General features: G+C 43.7%; 1 protein-coding gene across 1 annotated transcript in view; it reads left to right on the top strand.

The window, feature by feature from the left end:
- cep112 (centrosomal protein 112) overlaps positions 1-17559 on the top strand; it is a 94018-nt gene that overhangs the window by 18878 nt on the left and 57581 nt on the right. Inside the window, exons 10-17 of the mRNA XM_070980948.1 lie at positions 2789-2888; positions 3363-3481; positions 4025-4168; positions 8438-8592; positions 8718-8847; positions 8974-9066; positions 9183-9242; positions 10343-10422. Of these exons, the coding sequence (XP_070837049.1) occupies positions 2789-2888; positions 3363-3481; positions 4025-4168; positions 8438-8592; positions 8718-8847; positions 8974-9066; positions 9183-9242; positions 10343-10422 (881 nt within the window). The remainder of the gene's footprint in view (positions 1-2788; positions 2889-3362; positions 3482-4024; positions 4169-8437; positions 8593-8717; positions 8848-8973; positions 9067-9182; positions 9243-10342; positions 10423-17559) is intronic.

Raw genomic sequence — 17559 nt, 5'->3', positions numbered from 1 at the left:
CCCATTCTGGTTGTCTACTACTTTTCTATCTTTGCGATTAGCATGAAATTATTACTCATTTACTGTCGCTATATCTCATCAGGAAACCATGATTTCAAGTGTATAAAACCCAATATCTGATATTCAACTGAAAATTGTTTGCAGGATCCTCATACTTTCAGCTTATATTGTAAAATAACACATGAAAAGAGTTTCAAATGACTCGATAGTTTCTTCTGGGGCAGCTGGACAGGCAGCTCTGTTAACGTGAATGCTCATGGAAACTTGCTAACCTGCATTACGGTGCTCATCATTGACTCTTGATTCCATTTAGTGGCTAATGAAAAGGAAAGCAGCCGAGTCTCTCCTCTTTTCATCGGCCCATCCTGCAAATAATCAGCTCTTCAAAGCTCTTTGTCAGCTGGTGAAAATAGCAGTAAAGCTGGTTCATTTCACACTAGGTGCCCATCAGTTAGGCTGCAGATCAAGCACCTGGGATCTGTCACGTCCTCAGTATGACTTTCCTTTGCTGCCACAGAAGCTTTTAATAAAAACGGAGAAAACACTCCAATTTTCTCTCCACTTTAAGATGCCCATTGCTTCTTTGTGTTTGACAAGAGACAGGATGACAGCTAGCGCTCTCTCCCTCTCTTTAATTACGTACAGATTGCGAGTTATGTCCAATTTAATTTCCTCAGAATTTTACTCAGTATTCCCTCTAATGGCTTCAAGGGTGGAGTGATTCAGGGGTGCTCTCTGACAAGCCTGATGGGAAGAAGGCAAACTAGGTTTGGTTTTAATTAGTCTCCTCATGAATAATGTATAGGCTGCTGAAAGGCTACTGGTCATTGTCCCCCTGCTTGAAATGGAGAGGGTAATGACAGAACAGGCCTGAGTGTTGTATGCTAATGATTGTGGATCGGTACTGTGTGTAGTTGTGAAATATTTAATAACCTCAGGTGAAGCACATCTTTATGTGTTTTCTCTTAACCTGTAAGTGATTGGAGATGAACTGCAGACCACCGCGCACACCAGAAAAACACACAAGGCCATTAGTAATGGTGTTTTGCTTGAAATGCCATTGGGACTAAAATACATTTGTGTTTTTGTTGTGAAATTCAACAAAACATTCTGTTCCTCTCAATGTACAGAAAGTATACACATGGTAAACTCCAGATTTTGAAGGTGCGTTTTGCTCTCCAGTTACTCCATTCTGATCATTTTGGTTAAAGTCACGGACAGCCAGGCTGGATTCCCCCTGCATTAGGATGTTTTATAAAAGCCTAAAATGGGTACCCTAAAAGCTGTCATTTCCCACCGTCCAGTGCACTCTCTCTGGACCTGACACTGTGTCATTGCCTTGCGTGGTGAATCCCTAAAAAGACAACAATCTCTCTGGGGTGGCGAAATGGAAAAAAATTGGGTCTCCCTAAATGTTCTGTGAACTTTGCTCCAGCCTCCCCATTCTCCTTTCATCTCTCCCATCCCATTCACCTGGAGGACGACAGATCTGGCAACTAAGTGCACTTGGATAGAACAAAACGCTCGAAACAGAAAAAGTCTTCCAGGCTTTGGGACAGTTCTTGACGTAAAAATAAGCTCTATGCTTTCTGCCATTTCGGCCTGAACATGAGAGCATCATCTGTTGTTTGGTGTTTTGTTCTGTTTGTCAATCTGATGAGTAAGCAGGTAGTGTGCGTGCGTCGCCGGTTCGATCCCCGGGTCGGGCGGGGCCTTTCTGTGTGAAGTTTGCATGCGTGGGTTCTCTCCGGCTTCCTGCTCATTAGGTTAATTGGTGACTCTAAATTGTCCTTAGGTGTGAGTGTGAGCGTGAATGGTTGTCTGTCTCTATATGTTGCCCTGCAATCGACTGGCGACTGGTCCAGGGTGTACCCCGCCTCTCGCCCGTTGACAGCTGGGATAGGCTTCAGCCCCCCCCGCAACCCCGAAAGGGATAGTCGGTATAGAAAATGGATGGATTTTCAATTATGCTGAAAAAGAGCTTTAGATTAACATTCAAAGTGTGAGAGTAAGGCGATATTAAGCTGACTTCAGAATCACCATAGAAACTTGTTGGGAAGAACCTGTTAGAAAATGTGCAGTAGACCAACTATGTAATGTACACACACATATATACACACATATATATGCAGTTGAGCCCATGTGCCTTCTACCTCCACATAGAGAGTGCTACACTGTCCTTTTATACCGGAGCTCCAACTCTCCGTAGCCTAATTTAACTAATTGCTCACAGATGGCAGCAACAAGCAGATGCAGTTACCCCATCACACCTCGGCACAGGTGGTTCACTCAGATGCCATTTCACCCAGTTAGTCCATAGTCTCTTTAGGATTACATAGACGTGTGGAAGAAGAAGTCTTGTCAGGTCACACAGTGGATGAAGTATACAAAACGTTCAGTGTTCCTTTAAATAACCGTATCTAATGATGAAAACCTTTTTTTTTTGTCGAGGGCTTTTTTGTTGCAGCGTTCACAAACATTATTAATGTAAATAAACCTTTCATATCATCAGAAAACATTAGATTTAGTTGTTGTAAGTTGTTCTGTTAGTGGCTATTTTTCACATGAACACATTTTGTGTATCCTCGAGTCTGAATGCGTGTGCTTCATGTATTTCATTCTTCATGAAAACATTTGCAAAGACAAACTCTCTTTACGTTGTGCATTGTTTACATTTATGATTACTTGCGAGCAGACTTTTTCCTCCCTGCCTTGTCCGTGCATCACTGTGTTTCTTGGCACGTTAAGCTTTTTGGTTTAAAAACAACCCCTCCCTCTCCCCGCATAGATTCTGGACCGAAAGAATGGTGAGATTGAGGAGATGAAGAGCACGTACCGGGCCAAGCAGAAGGAATCGGAGGAGATGATCCGTAAGCTGGAGAAGAAAGGTGAGAGGTCACAGGATTGCAGAGTTAACTGGGAGGATGTTTATACTAGTGTCTCTGAACACTCAGCGTAAAAAGCCCAAAAAGATACAATTCCACAAGAGACTGAATTGGTGTGAAGTGATGTTCTCCAGCTGTACTGCTCAATCTTAAATTTTAATCGCATAATGTGTGCCTTTTTCCTCATGCTTAATTTCCTCTTCCCTGTTTCTCTCTCACTCTTCTCTATTCTTTCGCCCGACTCTAAAAGCTTTGCATGAGAAACATATAAACTTGGCTGAGAGGAGCACTACTGGCCAGCTGATAGAGGCAATATCTTTATTGACATTGACTTACTGACAGCGCATCAATGAGCGTGTGTGTGTGTGTGTGTGTATGTGTGAGTGTGTGTCCATCTATCTGTGTATATACCCTGAGGCAGGGCCTGACTGCTCTTTGTGTGTTTGTGTGTGCGTGTGTGTGTGTGCTCTCCCACAGTTCAAAGCGTGGTGCGGGAATCCCAGGTCATCTGCGAGAGCAAAGACAAGCAGATCGCTGAGCTGAAGAAGATGTTGGATCAGAGCACAGACTCCCTGAAAAACGAGTGGGAGAAGAAGGTATGAGGGAAAGTTGAAGGGCTTGGATATTCCGCAGCCCAACCCCCTGAAAGCAGCCCTGAGCCAGAGGAAGACCGTTTGATAGCGTGAGACTCGCAGACTCCGCTGCAAGCAGGCAGCCTCTGCGATACTGCTATAAAAATCTTTATTCTTTCATGCTGTGCTTAAGTTAGAGTGGGTTTTTTAGTGATGAAAAATGAATGCTCTCTGCCCTGGGTAAATTGTGTTTTCGCTCCTGATAGCTCTCACTTACAGAGCTGTTGAGGCCCAATAAGATCCTAATGAGATTTCCAGTCATCTCTTCTGGGTCACTTGATGCAGGCAAACATTTTTTCTCCGATGAAATAATAACAGAAAAATACTTAGCTATTTAAATGTTACTTCTGGCATCAGGGCTGTAGTACCCTCGATCAAGCCAGACATTATGAGCCTAAAGACCGAGAAATTATAAAATGCTTACAAGAGAAATAAAGCAAAGTAGTCATGCAGACAGTCGTGGAGACAGACATGTGACTGATATGAAGTTATTCTGTGCTCTTCCAGTTACACGCTGCTGTGACAGAGATGGAGCAGGAGAAGTTTGAACTGCAGAAGAAGCACACTGAAAACATCCAGGAGCTGCTGGATGACACCAACCTCAGGCTGGCCAAGATGGAGGCTGAGTATAATGCTCGGTCACAGGCAACTGTGAGTACAGGAGCAAGTGTTGGTGTGTATGTGTGTGTGTCTAGGATTTAGATATTGATCAAGCTGAGGGAAACTTCAGTTTTGTCAGCACGTTGTATTATTTACAGCCATTGTACAGCATGTGGTTGACTCGAAACGGCATGGAGCTGTAACAGATTGAAGATATTTTAACTTTGCCCAGACCTAGACTTGGATTGGTATACTCATGTTTATTCCATCTGTCTGTGATCATCATTTTATACCAGAGGGAGTGAGCCTGAGTGCAGCATCAGACAGAGGATTCGCTTGCTGCTGTTTAGGAGATTCATGTTAAACTGCAGCAGGAGATTCAAGTGTTCAGACACTTCATGTGGGCAGATTATGTTCCCTACCCAACACCAGACTTTCACTGGAACAAACAGGATTCTAGGTGACAAGATGGGTGTAATTTTGCATGAAACTCTTGCCTTGTTTATCTCTAAGGAAAGTGTATACATCTGTCATACCTCTAATTATAAAACAGTGACCTACGCAGCTCCATGGCTCAAATGAAGGGAGACATCCTGTAACCTCTGGGTGAGAGTGCCTCTTGTATCATCTGTGTAATGGCCTTTGATCTAAGTGTGTATTAAATCTTACGCATGGCAGTGTTCGTGCTCTGAGATGTGCGAGCGCACATGCATACGCGCACCTCCCAAAGCAAGTTTCTTTGATATCATGAAAGGACTCTGCTTTTAAGTGGGATCGTGCACATTTCATTAGTGGAGACCATCAACACCAGAGGCCAGGCGAATGCGCTCCCTCATAAATAGTATTGTTATCAGTATCAGTATTCATGGGCTGTCGTATACACACATACTGCTGCTGGCCTTAATCTGTCAGCAGGCCCACATTTAAGAAGCATCAAACACTGGACAGTGCAGGGCCGATGGTGAGGCCCCTCTTTTAATAATTAAGGACAGACAAGGCCCCAGAGAATGAAAAGAGCTCTCTGTCACTGTTAATTAGCTGCTCCCCTGCTGTGAGTTTGGGCTGACCTGCATGCACGACCTGCACGCGCCTTGTGTAGGATGTTCAAAGTGGACTTAATCTCAGGTGAGTTATTTCAGCACCCTTGTGGCGCAGTTGCTGTCTCTAAGCTTAATCTCTTAGAAACACTGTTGTCATGTGTTCTTTTATTGTGAAAAGGTCTGTCTTTCAAACTTCAAGATATCAGTCAGAAGACCTGAGCTTATTCAATATGCAGACATTTTGTGCTCGTAGAATATTCAGTTCTCCTCCTTTGACCCAGTAGCTTGGAGCCTCAGCAGCTTTGAGTATGTATTTGGTTTGGTAAATGATAATATGTATCTGTTCAGGCCACCACTCCCCCTCTGCTTACTATGACTGGGTGAACTAGCTCCTTAATCAAAGTTCAAACCCTGGACACGATGTGAAAAGTTCACTCAGTTCACATGAAAAGTATGCGAGCCAAGACAAACTCAGATTGATGATTCATGTTCATTCAAATACAATGCACTGGATCTGGTTTAATAACAGTGAAATGAAGAATGTTCATCTGCCCATCGCAGCCTGGTTGGATTTCTATCCAAGGCAGATCAAAGATCTCACAGGGGGCTTCCAGATATGTCAGATGTTGTTATTTTTGGACGTTATCTATGCACAGGGCAGAGCAGATAGAGTGACTGAGTGGGTGTTTGAAAATAAAGACAAGCCGGTATCTGCCTAGGTATTGCACCAGCCAGACTCTTGACTGCAGTACATGCATGTCCATAACCTAAAGGCCTGATAATAGAGATAAGCTTAATATTGTCTAGTGGTTAGAGATGAACTAATATCCCTTTATTGCTACCAGCTATTATTTTGTTATCTTTTCTTTTTAGGAGTGTGTGCAACATAGCTGTGAAATTAGCTCCAGATTTCTTTCTTTATATTTTAATGCCTGAGCACTGAAATTACTTCAAGTCAAGCATCTTACATTAAGACATAATTGTGTAGAAAACCATGTGGTGAGAGGACTGCATTTACATTGCAACCACTCAAAGCGCTTTTGCACCACATGTTACATTCATCCAGTCACACACACACACTCACACACTGATTGTACAGCCATTGGGAGCAATGTGTGTCTCTTGCCCAAGGACATTTGGACATTGGAGGAGCTGGGCATCCAACCAGCAGCCTTTTAATGAACAGATGACCCACTCTACCTCCTGAGCCACAGGTGCCCCATATTACTATGCACTCAGTAAAACATTGTTAAACAAACTTGAGGAGTGTTTCTTTGACACCTGTTCCATAAGTCCACAGTCTAATCTGTCTTCCCTTCTTATGTCTTCTGTCAAACTTTACCCTCCACTAGCTGCTCGTCCTCCAACACCAGAGTTGGAAACACAACATGCATGCATACACACACACACACTGACAAGCCTCAGGAGATGAGCGATGCAGGCTGTCTTCCAGTTGCTGGCTTTAGTTCTGATACAAAAACTGTAAAAGATGATCCATCACTCTGTATGACTTTTTTTTTAAAGGAATTACATGTTTTTTCCATCTTCAAAGACTCTATCGCTTTTCAATCTCTGATGGGGAGAGGAGCTCATAATGTAGCTTATGTAGTCTGCACTTCACACCTTGTAATTCTCCATCTAAAACACCTAATTAGAGGACGTAATTTACTCTGTCTGAGTGTGTCCAGGTGTGCCCAGTCCGGCCTCAGCGTGGAGAGGGGCTCCTTCTCATCTCCTGCCAGAGAGCTAAGTGTCAGCACGCGTCCCAGCACAACACAAGCCCCTTGTTCCTTTTCTTAGCACCCGACACTGCTAACACAAAGACAAAAATCTCTCTCACCAGCCTCGCTGGGCGCTGCTCTCGTACTCTGTTCAAACACACCACTCCCTCCCCTGCCATCATTCCAACTCCTGTCATCGCCAGCCTCTGTCATCGTCTAGATGGACTAGCATGCTCCATCTTTAATCAGCGCCCCGTCATCGCCTTTATCAGCCTGCCCACACTGCATTCCACGCTGTCACAAGCTTGACACACACCCGTGCACACATGAACGTGCTGGGGGACCATATGCAGAGAGGGGGACATTTCTTTTCATCAATTGGTGCCGGAAGAAGCTGTCTGCATCAACTCGACTTTGATCATTGTCTTTATTAAAAATCAGAATCCAGATTGAGCTATTGACATTTGCCATCGAAATAACTCAATAACAACAATCACTCAATAATAACGTTCTTGGCGTGGACTGGAGTAATCTCATTTCAGCCTCAACTGTTCCTGCACATTAAAAGCTTCACAGATCTACCATACTACACAATAAATGTCCTACATTTGCATGACTGATCTTCCACCAGAAATGTATTATACATCCAAGTACATGTCCATCCAACTCCCCTCCAGTACACTGTGTTTTTCTGTTGGTGAATAAAGCGTGGTGTGCAGGAGAAGAGTTATGAGACGTGTTTTAATGTTGACTGACTGCTTGCGATGAAGCTGACGCTGGTCCGCACCTCGCTGTGTCTGCATCCTCAAAGCAAGAAAGAGCATGAGATGCAAAGAAAACAGGGACCCGCTGATCGAAACATTGCCCCACATCCCCACATGTGGTCAGAATCTGCACCTATTTAAGCAGCTGTGACTTCAATAATGCTGTTCCATGTGTTCACATTTGGAGGCAGGTTATGAACATACAGCCAGGAAAATGACCCTGTATTGCCACGTCGCCATGAGTTGATCCAAATGTCAGAATCAGGGCAACAAGGTGAAATAGTACCTTGGGGTTTTACAGCTCTAGAAACTTTTCAAAGGCACAACAGCTGACTTCAGAAACTGCAGTTGAGCTTTTGCAGAGGGGATGAACAAAACAGACAGAAATGTTTTCACTTGGTAAGATCTTTCTCTGCGTCGTATTGAAAGGGTTTCTGATGGTTTGACCTTTGCTACAGAGTGTATAGCGAGGATGTTTTTGCTCTTGATGACTCATACATCTTCGGAGAATACCATTGCAAAACAGTCTATTTTAAGTCCAACCCTAGCTTTAGACTTGATCCTAAGTACAAAATATAACTTAAGCACTAAATACCTGTAATTTACAAGTTACAGAATCAAGGAGGTGGTGAGCTGCATTGTTAGCCACATTCTTCCATATTAGCAACCAGATTTCTGTGTCTGACTTCACTGTGGGAGCATGCTGTCCTCTGACCCATGACTTTCTCTCAGGCTGGTGCCATTAGTGGTTCAAGCTGTTTGGTTTAGTTGTTTCTGTGTGTGCTTGTGGGTCAGGAGCAAACGGTGCGTGAGCTGGAGCTGCGGGTGAAACAGCAGTCGGTGGAGGTGGAGAAGGGCAACGCGCTGCGTCAGAAGGTGACACAGGAGAAAGCCCAGCTGGAGATCCACATTGCATCCATCAGCGCCGAACTGCAGGAGGCCAACAGACGGTGTGTGAAACAGAGAGCGAAAAAGGAGGAAGAAATTTTGAAAATGTGGAAAAGAGGATACTCTTCATAACTGCGTCATCAAGTGTGTGTACTAACTGTCCTGTCGTGCTCTTAACTGTCCACAGACATATGATTCTGCAGAAGGAGAAGGAGCAGCAGAGTGAGCAGCACGAGCAGACTGTACAGAAGCTCCAGGCCAAACACGAGACTGACATGAGCCACTTACATCAGGAACATGCTTTGTCTGCTGCTAAGGTCCATAGTTCCCCACGGCTCCTCCTATCAGCATCCTAAATTTGCTTTTAATTGATGCAACATACAAAATTGCACCAAATTTAGTAACAGTTTTTTACTGATTTGCTCTTTGTTTCTTGCTTCCAGACATCTGAGGTGATGGAGGACTTTGAGAAAACTGTAGCACAGCTCAAACAGCAACTCCTGGAAAGTGAACATCGGCGACACCAACAAGTCAGGGTATGTTTTGGGTGGTGGAAGGGGCATGCATCTTTTCTTCTTATCACTGTATGAAAATGCTTACAATGGGCTGTCTTTGTGGGGTGTGTCATAGTATCACCTCTGCTTCCTTTCAGGATCAAGGGGTAAAGCTTCAGCAGGAAAAAGATGAACTGCAGATCAACTGTGAGAAAAAGGTAGTGTGTACACGCTCCTTCAGGAAAACTGATCCCCTGAGCTCCACAGCTTCTGTCGTTGCATTAAAACAGCCCTGGACAAAGTTATTACGGTCAACTGGAGATCAAAGCCTGGAGTCACATGTTCCTTTTGGTTCCCCTTACTTTTAGATGTCTGGTCTCGTAAAATCAGAGCCATGATTAACAGGTAGATGGAGGACCAGACCGAGAAGAAAGAGGAGGATTTATAATTTAGCATAAGAGTTACCAAGCAAAGAAAGTTGAGAATGGGAGATATAAGCAAATGACGCTACAAAAGAGGACATTCAAAGGGGACATTTCTCTGTCACTGTACCGGGCCTACGCTTAATTGCCCCTTCACTCATGTCTTTACTTTAGAGGGACCCTCTTCAAAGCGATAGAGCAGCCATAAACCACAGAGTGAGGAGACCACTGTTAATGATCTGAGCTGGGGCCAGACCCGTCCAGGCCAGATTTGTCAGATGAAAATCAGGTTTTAAAGACCTGCCTGCCTCACCTGGGTCATCTTCAAAGTGCCAGTGGCTGGCATAGACGGGGCCCCTCTGGCTGATACACCTGCAAGAGTTTAGCAGGCCTCTCTGCACTTTATTCAGGGTCAGGGGGAATTTAAAATAAGCCTCTCGAAAAGAAATTCAGTAGTTTGGTTTTGATTTCTTTGTATTTTCCTCAAGTTTTTCTGATCCCGTTTTTGAAATTCGCTTGTATCGTTTTTTCTTTGTTTTCTTCCTTCGGCAAAGTGACAGACAGAGGAGTCAGTCGTTTTCCATTTTCCCCCTGGAAAGGTTCCTCTTTCCACTCGTCAGGAGTGGTAAATGAAACACGTGAAGGAGGCCAGAGAACGGTACCTGGACATAAGAAGGGCCCATATGGCTGCCATAGATCGAGAGCGAGAGGCCCTCTGCGCTGGCAAATAGGCTCAGATGGTACTTTTGATGGGGTGATAGAGAGAAGAGACGAGACCAGATGCACGAGGTCACAGGCAGGAGAGTTTGGTTGAGTGATGTTTGATGGTGTCTGCTGTTGCACTCACTTACACCTCTCTCTCTCTCTCTCTCTCTCTCTCTCTCTCTCTCTCTCAGGTTTTGGCTATCCACAGTGAGGCAGAGAGAGAGAGAACAGAAGCGAACAGGAAGATAACCAAACTTGAAGGTGCACTCAGGTACAAAGTGTTACTTGTTGCAGTAATACACAGTGAGCATTTCTTAAATGTACAATGTCAGTGAATAAGCAAAACAGTTGTATTTAGTTCTCTAACAGAGATAGTGTCTAAAAACCGTAATGTGGAACACAAGTCTGAATACAAAAGTTCACCCATATACACATCACTGTGCATTTTATCAGTTATACAATAATCCCATTCGTGAGCTCTTAAATCTGTGTGTCTATGTGTGGCCCTCCTCCTTCCCTCTTGGCCGAGTGATTGACATAATTGGCTAAGGCACTCCATCAGCATGTCAGCCAGTGTGAGTAAATGTGCATTGGTGTGTGTCTATTTTTGGAGACGTGTGCAGTTGACATAAAATACAAGCTGGAGCAACAAACCCTCCTGATACTGTGTAATATAATGGACTGTGTGCGCGCGCATGTGTGTGTGTGTGTGTATTACACAAACCAAGTCATAATCTTGACAGGTATTTGGACTCATTTCCTTCTTTATTACTGCTTGTACCGATGTTGCCCCCCTTTGGTTGTGAAATTTCCAACATAATGCTAGCGGAGTATTTATTTTACAATAATTAGTATCACACATTTGAGCCCTGACTTTGTGGCTTCAAACTTTATTAGAGAGTTGTTTATGTCTCCAGACTTGAGTCTTTGATCATACCAACAGTGTGTATGAATTCTGATTTAAGGTGGAGTTTGGCTTTAACAAGCCAACCCTTGCACACTCTCTTTGATCTTGATCTTTTTTTATAACGGCGAGTAGTATGGTTAGAGTTGAGAGCCTGGAAACTGTGATGAGAAGTTGTACGGATCAGAGCCTAATGTGTGATGGGCATTTGCGTTGTCTTGAAGAAAACTAGCGAACTTAATCCCACTGCATAAATCAGACAGCCTCTACACTATCAAACTGCTAACTGTATGAGGGAAATACTGCAACTGTAGATGTACGACATCAAATTCAGTTCATGAGTTTCTGTAGCAATGTTTTTTTATAATTAGTAGTTATCTTATGCACTTAAGCATGTTAAAGCTGGGCTAATTAATATTTTTTATTCAACTGGTCAAATGACGACGTGTAACATGAAAGCGATTGCTCTTAGCGATGAACTCCTCAGATAATTATCACCCACCTCTACAGCTCCCCTCCCTTCAACAGATGTTTTTAGCACCTTTCAGCACGTTGTTTTGGATTGGTGTTACAGCCGTCAGATAAGGGTAGCGACTAGCTGGTGGGCATTTAGCAGCTGAACAGCCAGATAGTTCCCTCAGAAGCTGATGGGTACAAAAAAACAGAGATAAAGCAAAACAGTGAATTTTAGACTTGCCTTCATCGGGTGGCCAGAAACGTGACTCCAGCTGAAAAACAATATTGATTTGTGTCTTGTGGATGTGTAAATAGGGAGATGTTTGACAGCGCGTTCACCGTAACAACTTTATAATAAATATGCTAATGATTTATAACCCAGTTTCACAGCAGAACGAATGCAATGCAGCCATTCTGTACTTCTTCTGCTATAATATGTCAACATGTCTGCCGTGAAAAGAGTCTACTTTATGATACTTTTTAAGCCACTGTTGGAATATTACAGAAATATAGAGACTGGAATTATTAATAAATGAGTCAGAGTAATGCTGCATAATTTTGTAAATTCTGTCTCTGTTTTCGAACTTTTGAACCTGTCTCTTTCTGGTAGTTATTAGCATTAATTACACCAAATGCAGAGGGCTATATTTGTTTCCCCATCGCTCCCTCGCCTTCCGACTCTCATGCTTTTGCTATGTCGCTCCCTTCCTTCCAGACCTAAACACTCTGCAGACATCCTAGACTTCACCAGACTCCAGCCAGTCAGCCAACCAACTAGTCAGCCAGTCAGGACATTCCACTGGGTAATTAATCCCATACTGGACCACATTACTTTGTCACAAGCAGATTACAGTTTCCCTGGCAAAAATAGAATGCGTTCTGCACAATTAAACACAACGCCCATTCAACGAAATCAGCTCCAGTTCCAGCTATAGACAGCCAAGGCCAGTCACAGTGCCATCACCCCCCCTTTGAGAGGTTTGTCACAATATAAGAGCAACCCAGAGGCAGTGGATTAGGAAGAGGGTTTGAGCATGGCTGTATTTGCTTCTTTCTTGGGTCCTCGTCAATGGCCCAAGGCACTTTGTGTCTAAACCAAACACTTTTTTTAATGGCCTCTAAACCAAGGATAAATCCTTTTTGTGAATTAGAAATTGCATTAACCTGTAGGACGTGGTTATTATTGCAGCCCTTTTGTGTTTTCTCTATGAAACGACATGAAAACAAATTTTGCAGTTTTGTGGTGTTTAGTATGCAGTGTAAAGATCGCAAAGGGACATTGATGGTTTGCCTGCTTATTGTTTGTGCTTGTCATTATCAGCCCGGCAACAGAGGACAAGCTTAAACACAGCAGACAGATCCGTTTGTGCATAAATTATCCTAGTTATTAGTATCAGTAACGAGCCAGTCATTCCCTCGTTTAGTGTTAAACACTGAGAAACAGCAAGTGGCCCATTGGGCTCTTAGCTAATTAAGCACTCAGGCTCCACACACACGCACACACACACACACACACACACACACACACACACACACACACACACACACACACACACACACACACACACACACACGCTAAGCAGACTGATGTCTGTTACCTGCCTGCTGTCTGACGGCCTTTAAAGGCGATCCAGGAGAACTTCAAAGTCAAAGCAAGATCGCACACAGGGGTGTGTGTGTGTGTGTTTGCGTATGTGCGTGCATGTGTGTGTGAAGATGGGAGGATGGATGATGAAATTAAACAAGTAGAACTGTTCAACATGCCTTCCGTGAGCAGATACTATGTGGTATGTGCGCTGTGTTATGATGTGCATTTTGTGTGTGTGTTGACCCACACAGTCTACTGTTAAAAGGCAACATAGATCTGTTGATAGCACTTTATGTGTTCTTATACATACGAATAAGTTGGATAACAGCTGATGATGGTTGTCTGTGTGTAGCATATATAGCTGATGCCTTTCCACGCTTTCCACCCACTCTTTCTTTCCCGTATAAAAAAGAAAAATAACCCTGTCCTGCCATGCAAATAAGCATCGTTGTGTCAATTTGAGTTCCAGGCCTGTGTTACTATAGCAACAACAACAGAAAGCACTACAAAGCTGTGCAGAAAACAAGTTTGTCTCCTTTTCTTTCATCCCAACGTGCCTCAGATCATTACAGGGCATTAGCATAGAGATGGAGAGATGCACCACAGAAGGGGGGAAAAAAGAGAGCGAGGCAGCTCATCTGGGAAACAGCTTGCCTGCTTTTGCAACAGTGACCTCCAAATCACAATTTAAACACATCAGAAAATCACCTGCATGTTCAAAGTAGGGAAAAAGAAAAACACCTGGTCTGTTTCTACCGTTCCAGTCCTTCTTCCTGCTGCTTGGCACCCAACTGGCTTTATCAAAACCACACGCCTGCTCAGGTTGTGGTGCAGGGTCGCCGCAGCTCTGACTGCGTCTCAGTGGTAACTTCTGCTCAGTTTGATCGTTTACAGTTCGAAGTGGCAGAGGCAGCTTCTACTTTAGGCAGCTGGAGGGAAAGCATGCTCGCCTTTTTATGGGAGGCTAACACACCGGCTGTGTGAGCGCCAGTCCAACCCTGTGCACGTACCCGTGCTGTCATGGAGGTTTTCTTCAGTCACAATCCTGTTCAATTTAAAGTTTTCTTGCTTTTCTACCATTGTTTCAATTTAATGCTTTTCCTCATAGCGCACCACCAAGCTACTGTTTGGTTTTGTTATCAACTCTTGAGTCATGTTTTTTGGCAGGGTATTAACTAAGTGTGTGTGCATGTCTGTCTTGGCATGTGTGTCATTGTTTGTCTCTCTGTGTTTGTGCATGCATGCCCACATGCTCGTATGAGATAGTGTCCCTCTTCTCTTAAACGTGGATGATGCACCTAGTATGTTCTTTCATGTTGTTCTGTGTGTGCGCGCACATGCATACTCTACATCTGTGTGTGTCTTTTGAAGTGGTCTTATCTTTCTCAGCATTCCTCTCCCATGACAGGAGGGATGGAGGGAAGCAGGGGCGGTGGTCCGGAGAGGGACCAGAGGCAGCTGAGCAGAGGCCCAGTTAGCAGTGAGGTGCAGGAGCAGGTGGAGGTATGGATCCTGAATATTGAAAAGCTGCACCAGGGCTCAATATTTACTCCCATGGCAGCTGCATTGAAAGAGGAGGATGGAGATGGATGAAGCTCCAGTTCGATTCACAGACTGGACTAAAGGCAAATTGTAAAGAGCTCTTTAACTGGGTTCTGTAGCCAAGGATCTCTGAGTTAAAGGGCAACTACCTCCTCAGATACTTCTGCAGTATACTTTATTATAATCAATGCATTGAGCACTGATTTGCTATCCCGCCGAAAAACATGGAACTAAAATATCAAAAAGGAAAGCTGTTTGTTTTAGTGTTGGGCCTCAGAGATAATATGGGTGTAGTTCTAAGCGTAGCATCTGGTTTCACCGCAGGAGTGTCTAATATAGCAAGTCTAGGCAGTGATTCTTTTTGTCTGTTTGAATAGTGAATTAAATGGATAGATAATGGGGCAGATAATAACTTTCTAATCTGGCAAAAAGAAATTAATAGTTATCCTGACATTTAGCTATGATTTGTCATATCTGATCATTGCAGTATCTTCACATCACTGGAGATGTGCCCTTGATTGATTTCGTGACTTTTCATGCCTCGCTTTGCCTATGCGATTACCGCGCATAACCTTGTTTGACATTTTTACATTAAGCTAGTGCGTTTACAAATACGCACTGACAGGATGAATTACCACCAAAGCAGGCACAAGCTAATTCATGCACTGAAACAACTCAATCTCGATAGATTGTCTTTAGGGCTTTCGTTGTTTCATTAAAAACCTTCCGGCTTCATTTTCCATTGTATAATGTTTGGGATATGTAAATACAGTATGTTTACTTTAGGGACTCGTGCCTAGTTGATTTAGCATATTATGCTGTAGTCTGCATAATTCATGAAGCCAAATAGCATCTAAATGCGCAGCGAAGGCAAGAAAATCCCCGTTCGAAATCAAGTCATGAGTGAAATCTCCTCTCTTCTTTTCCTCAACTCAGAACATTTTTAATAATAACACCATGCCATCTGGTGCGTTTTGCTCTTCTGTGCTGTAGGCACAGTTTGAGTCGCATGTATACAAAGAATAAATAACGCTCTTACTTCAACATATCTGAACTATACTGAAGCAGAAAGGAGTCGTATCGAAATATTTAATAACTCTGAACTCCAGAGCCATTTTGAAGTGTGAGGCAGACATCTAGCATGTCTTTTTGTTCTATCCTGCCCACATGTTTATCCACCCACATAGTGACACTGTCAGCCTGGGCTGCACCAGATTCTCTTCATGCTCCTCTCTCTCCTTCGGGTGTTCAGTTGGCTTTGACACACTAACTAGCGCGAGGGAAAGTCACTGGTTTCATCCCCAGTGTAGATGGGAGTGCACAAGCTTCAAAGGAGCCAGTTTGTATGATGAATTGAAATGTCATCTGTCATAGCCAAACACTAAGCCTCTTCCCTTCTGCACCGTCCACTGATCTGTGGCTCACGCTTGACCTTTCTTTGAATCGAATCTATGTAAGACCAACAATTATTTTCATTATCGATTCATCGTCTGGTCCAAAGAATGTCAGAAAATAGTGGAAAACGCCCGCCTCAGTTCAAAGTCATGTCTTCTTAGGTCATTTTTTTTGCGCAACCAACAGTTCAGAACCCCCAAATATTCAGTTGAGTGTCACTGAAGACTAAGAGATATTCACATTTTGGAAACATAACAGAGGCTGCGTCCAGTGACTTTGTAGCATTTGTGGTCGAAAAATGCTCAAGCAGTTATTTGATGATCAAAACAGTCAGCTAAATAGTCTGCTTTGAATCTATGGGACTGTTGTAAACACTGAGGTGCACCAGGAGGTTGAAGCTGGATTTGAGGGTTAGCAGTTGTGTAACACTGACTTATTTAAGTGAGCCTGGCATCAACACTAGTTAGGCAACTGTTCCCTGCAAGCACCCGACGGCTGGCGTACGCCGATGCTGCTGTGGGAGACAGGCGATGATAACAAAGCCCCGTCCTTCTACTTATGTGGTCATTTGTTTCACATCTTGATGTAAAATGCTGTTTGTAAACAGGCCGCATTTGAAGGCAGTTTTAAAGCCATCAAGCTCAAGCATTCTGTTTTCTCCTCTCCCTTTTTAACTCTTTCTCTCTGTGTCTTTAATATTTTCTTGCCCTTGTGCTGTCTCTCTTTTGTGTTCACTTATTTGTGGTCTGTCTCCTATTCTGCATCTGTTTCTGTCTTTTTTCTCTCTCTCTCTCTCCCTTTCTCTTTCTCTGGGGATGCGGATGAAAACCAAGCCTGTTTTATTTTTTCTTCAGAGGGCGCTGAATATTTCAGTTTTGCATTTTCTCTCTCTCTTTCTTTTTTTTTTGGTGCTCCCTCTTTTTTTCCAGGCCCCTTTGATGTGTCTGTGGATTCGTTATCATTCCGTTTGGATGAGCTCACAGACGCAGATGCGCGGGCACACACATGCACTTGCACACACACAAACACACACACACACTCACACTCACTCTCTGTCTTTTTATACTAGAGACCAGAGGCATCCATATGCAGGCGTGCATTCTAGTCTGTTTGTCAGTCTTTTCCATGTGCTGCTCCACCCACATCACAGCCCATACAATTCTTAAACACTCCGCTTACATGAAAAGAATATTTGCATAAGCAATTACAGTTGCCTTTGTGTGCATTAACTTTAATGTGTGCTCTTGTATTAACTGTATGTGTATGTAAATGTTTATATAAAGTGCCTGTATATGCAGCATGTGGTGCACGCACAGGCAGCACGTGGCATTGTGTGGTTAGGGCAGTCCGGAAAACGCCGGCATCCCTGCACCCCTCCTGTCTGCCAGGCGGCTGGATGGCGGAAGCTCTTTCACCCTTTCTAGCACAAACACTCCTCTCTCCTCGCCTCCCTCTCTTCCTCCCCTTTAAACAGCCGTTTAGGATTGAGGGATGAGAAGACTTCCTCTTTAGAGAAGGCACAT

This window comes from Chaetodon trifascialis, chromosome 15, assembly GCF_039877785.1.
Source record: "Chaetodon trifascialis isolate fChaTrf1 chromosome 15, fChaTrf1.hap1, whole genome shotgun sequence".
NCBI classification, from domain to species: Eukaryota; Metazoa; Chordata; class Actinopteri; order Chaetodontiformes; family Chaetodontidae; genus Chaetodon; species Chaetodon trifascialis.
Note: the sequence above shows the minus strand (reverse complement) of the source record. Positions and strands in the feature narration are given on the sequence as shown.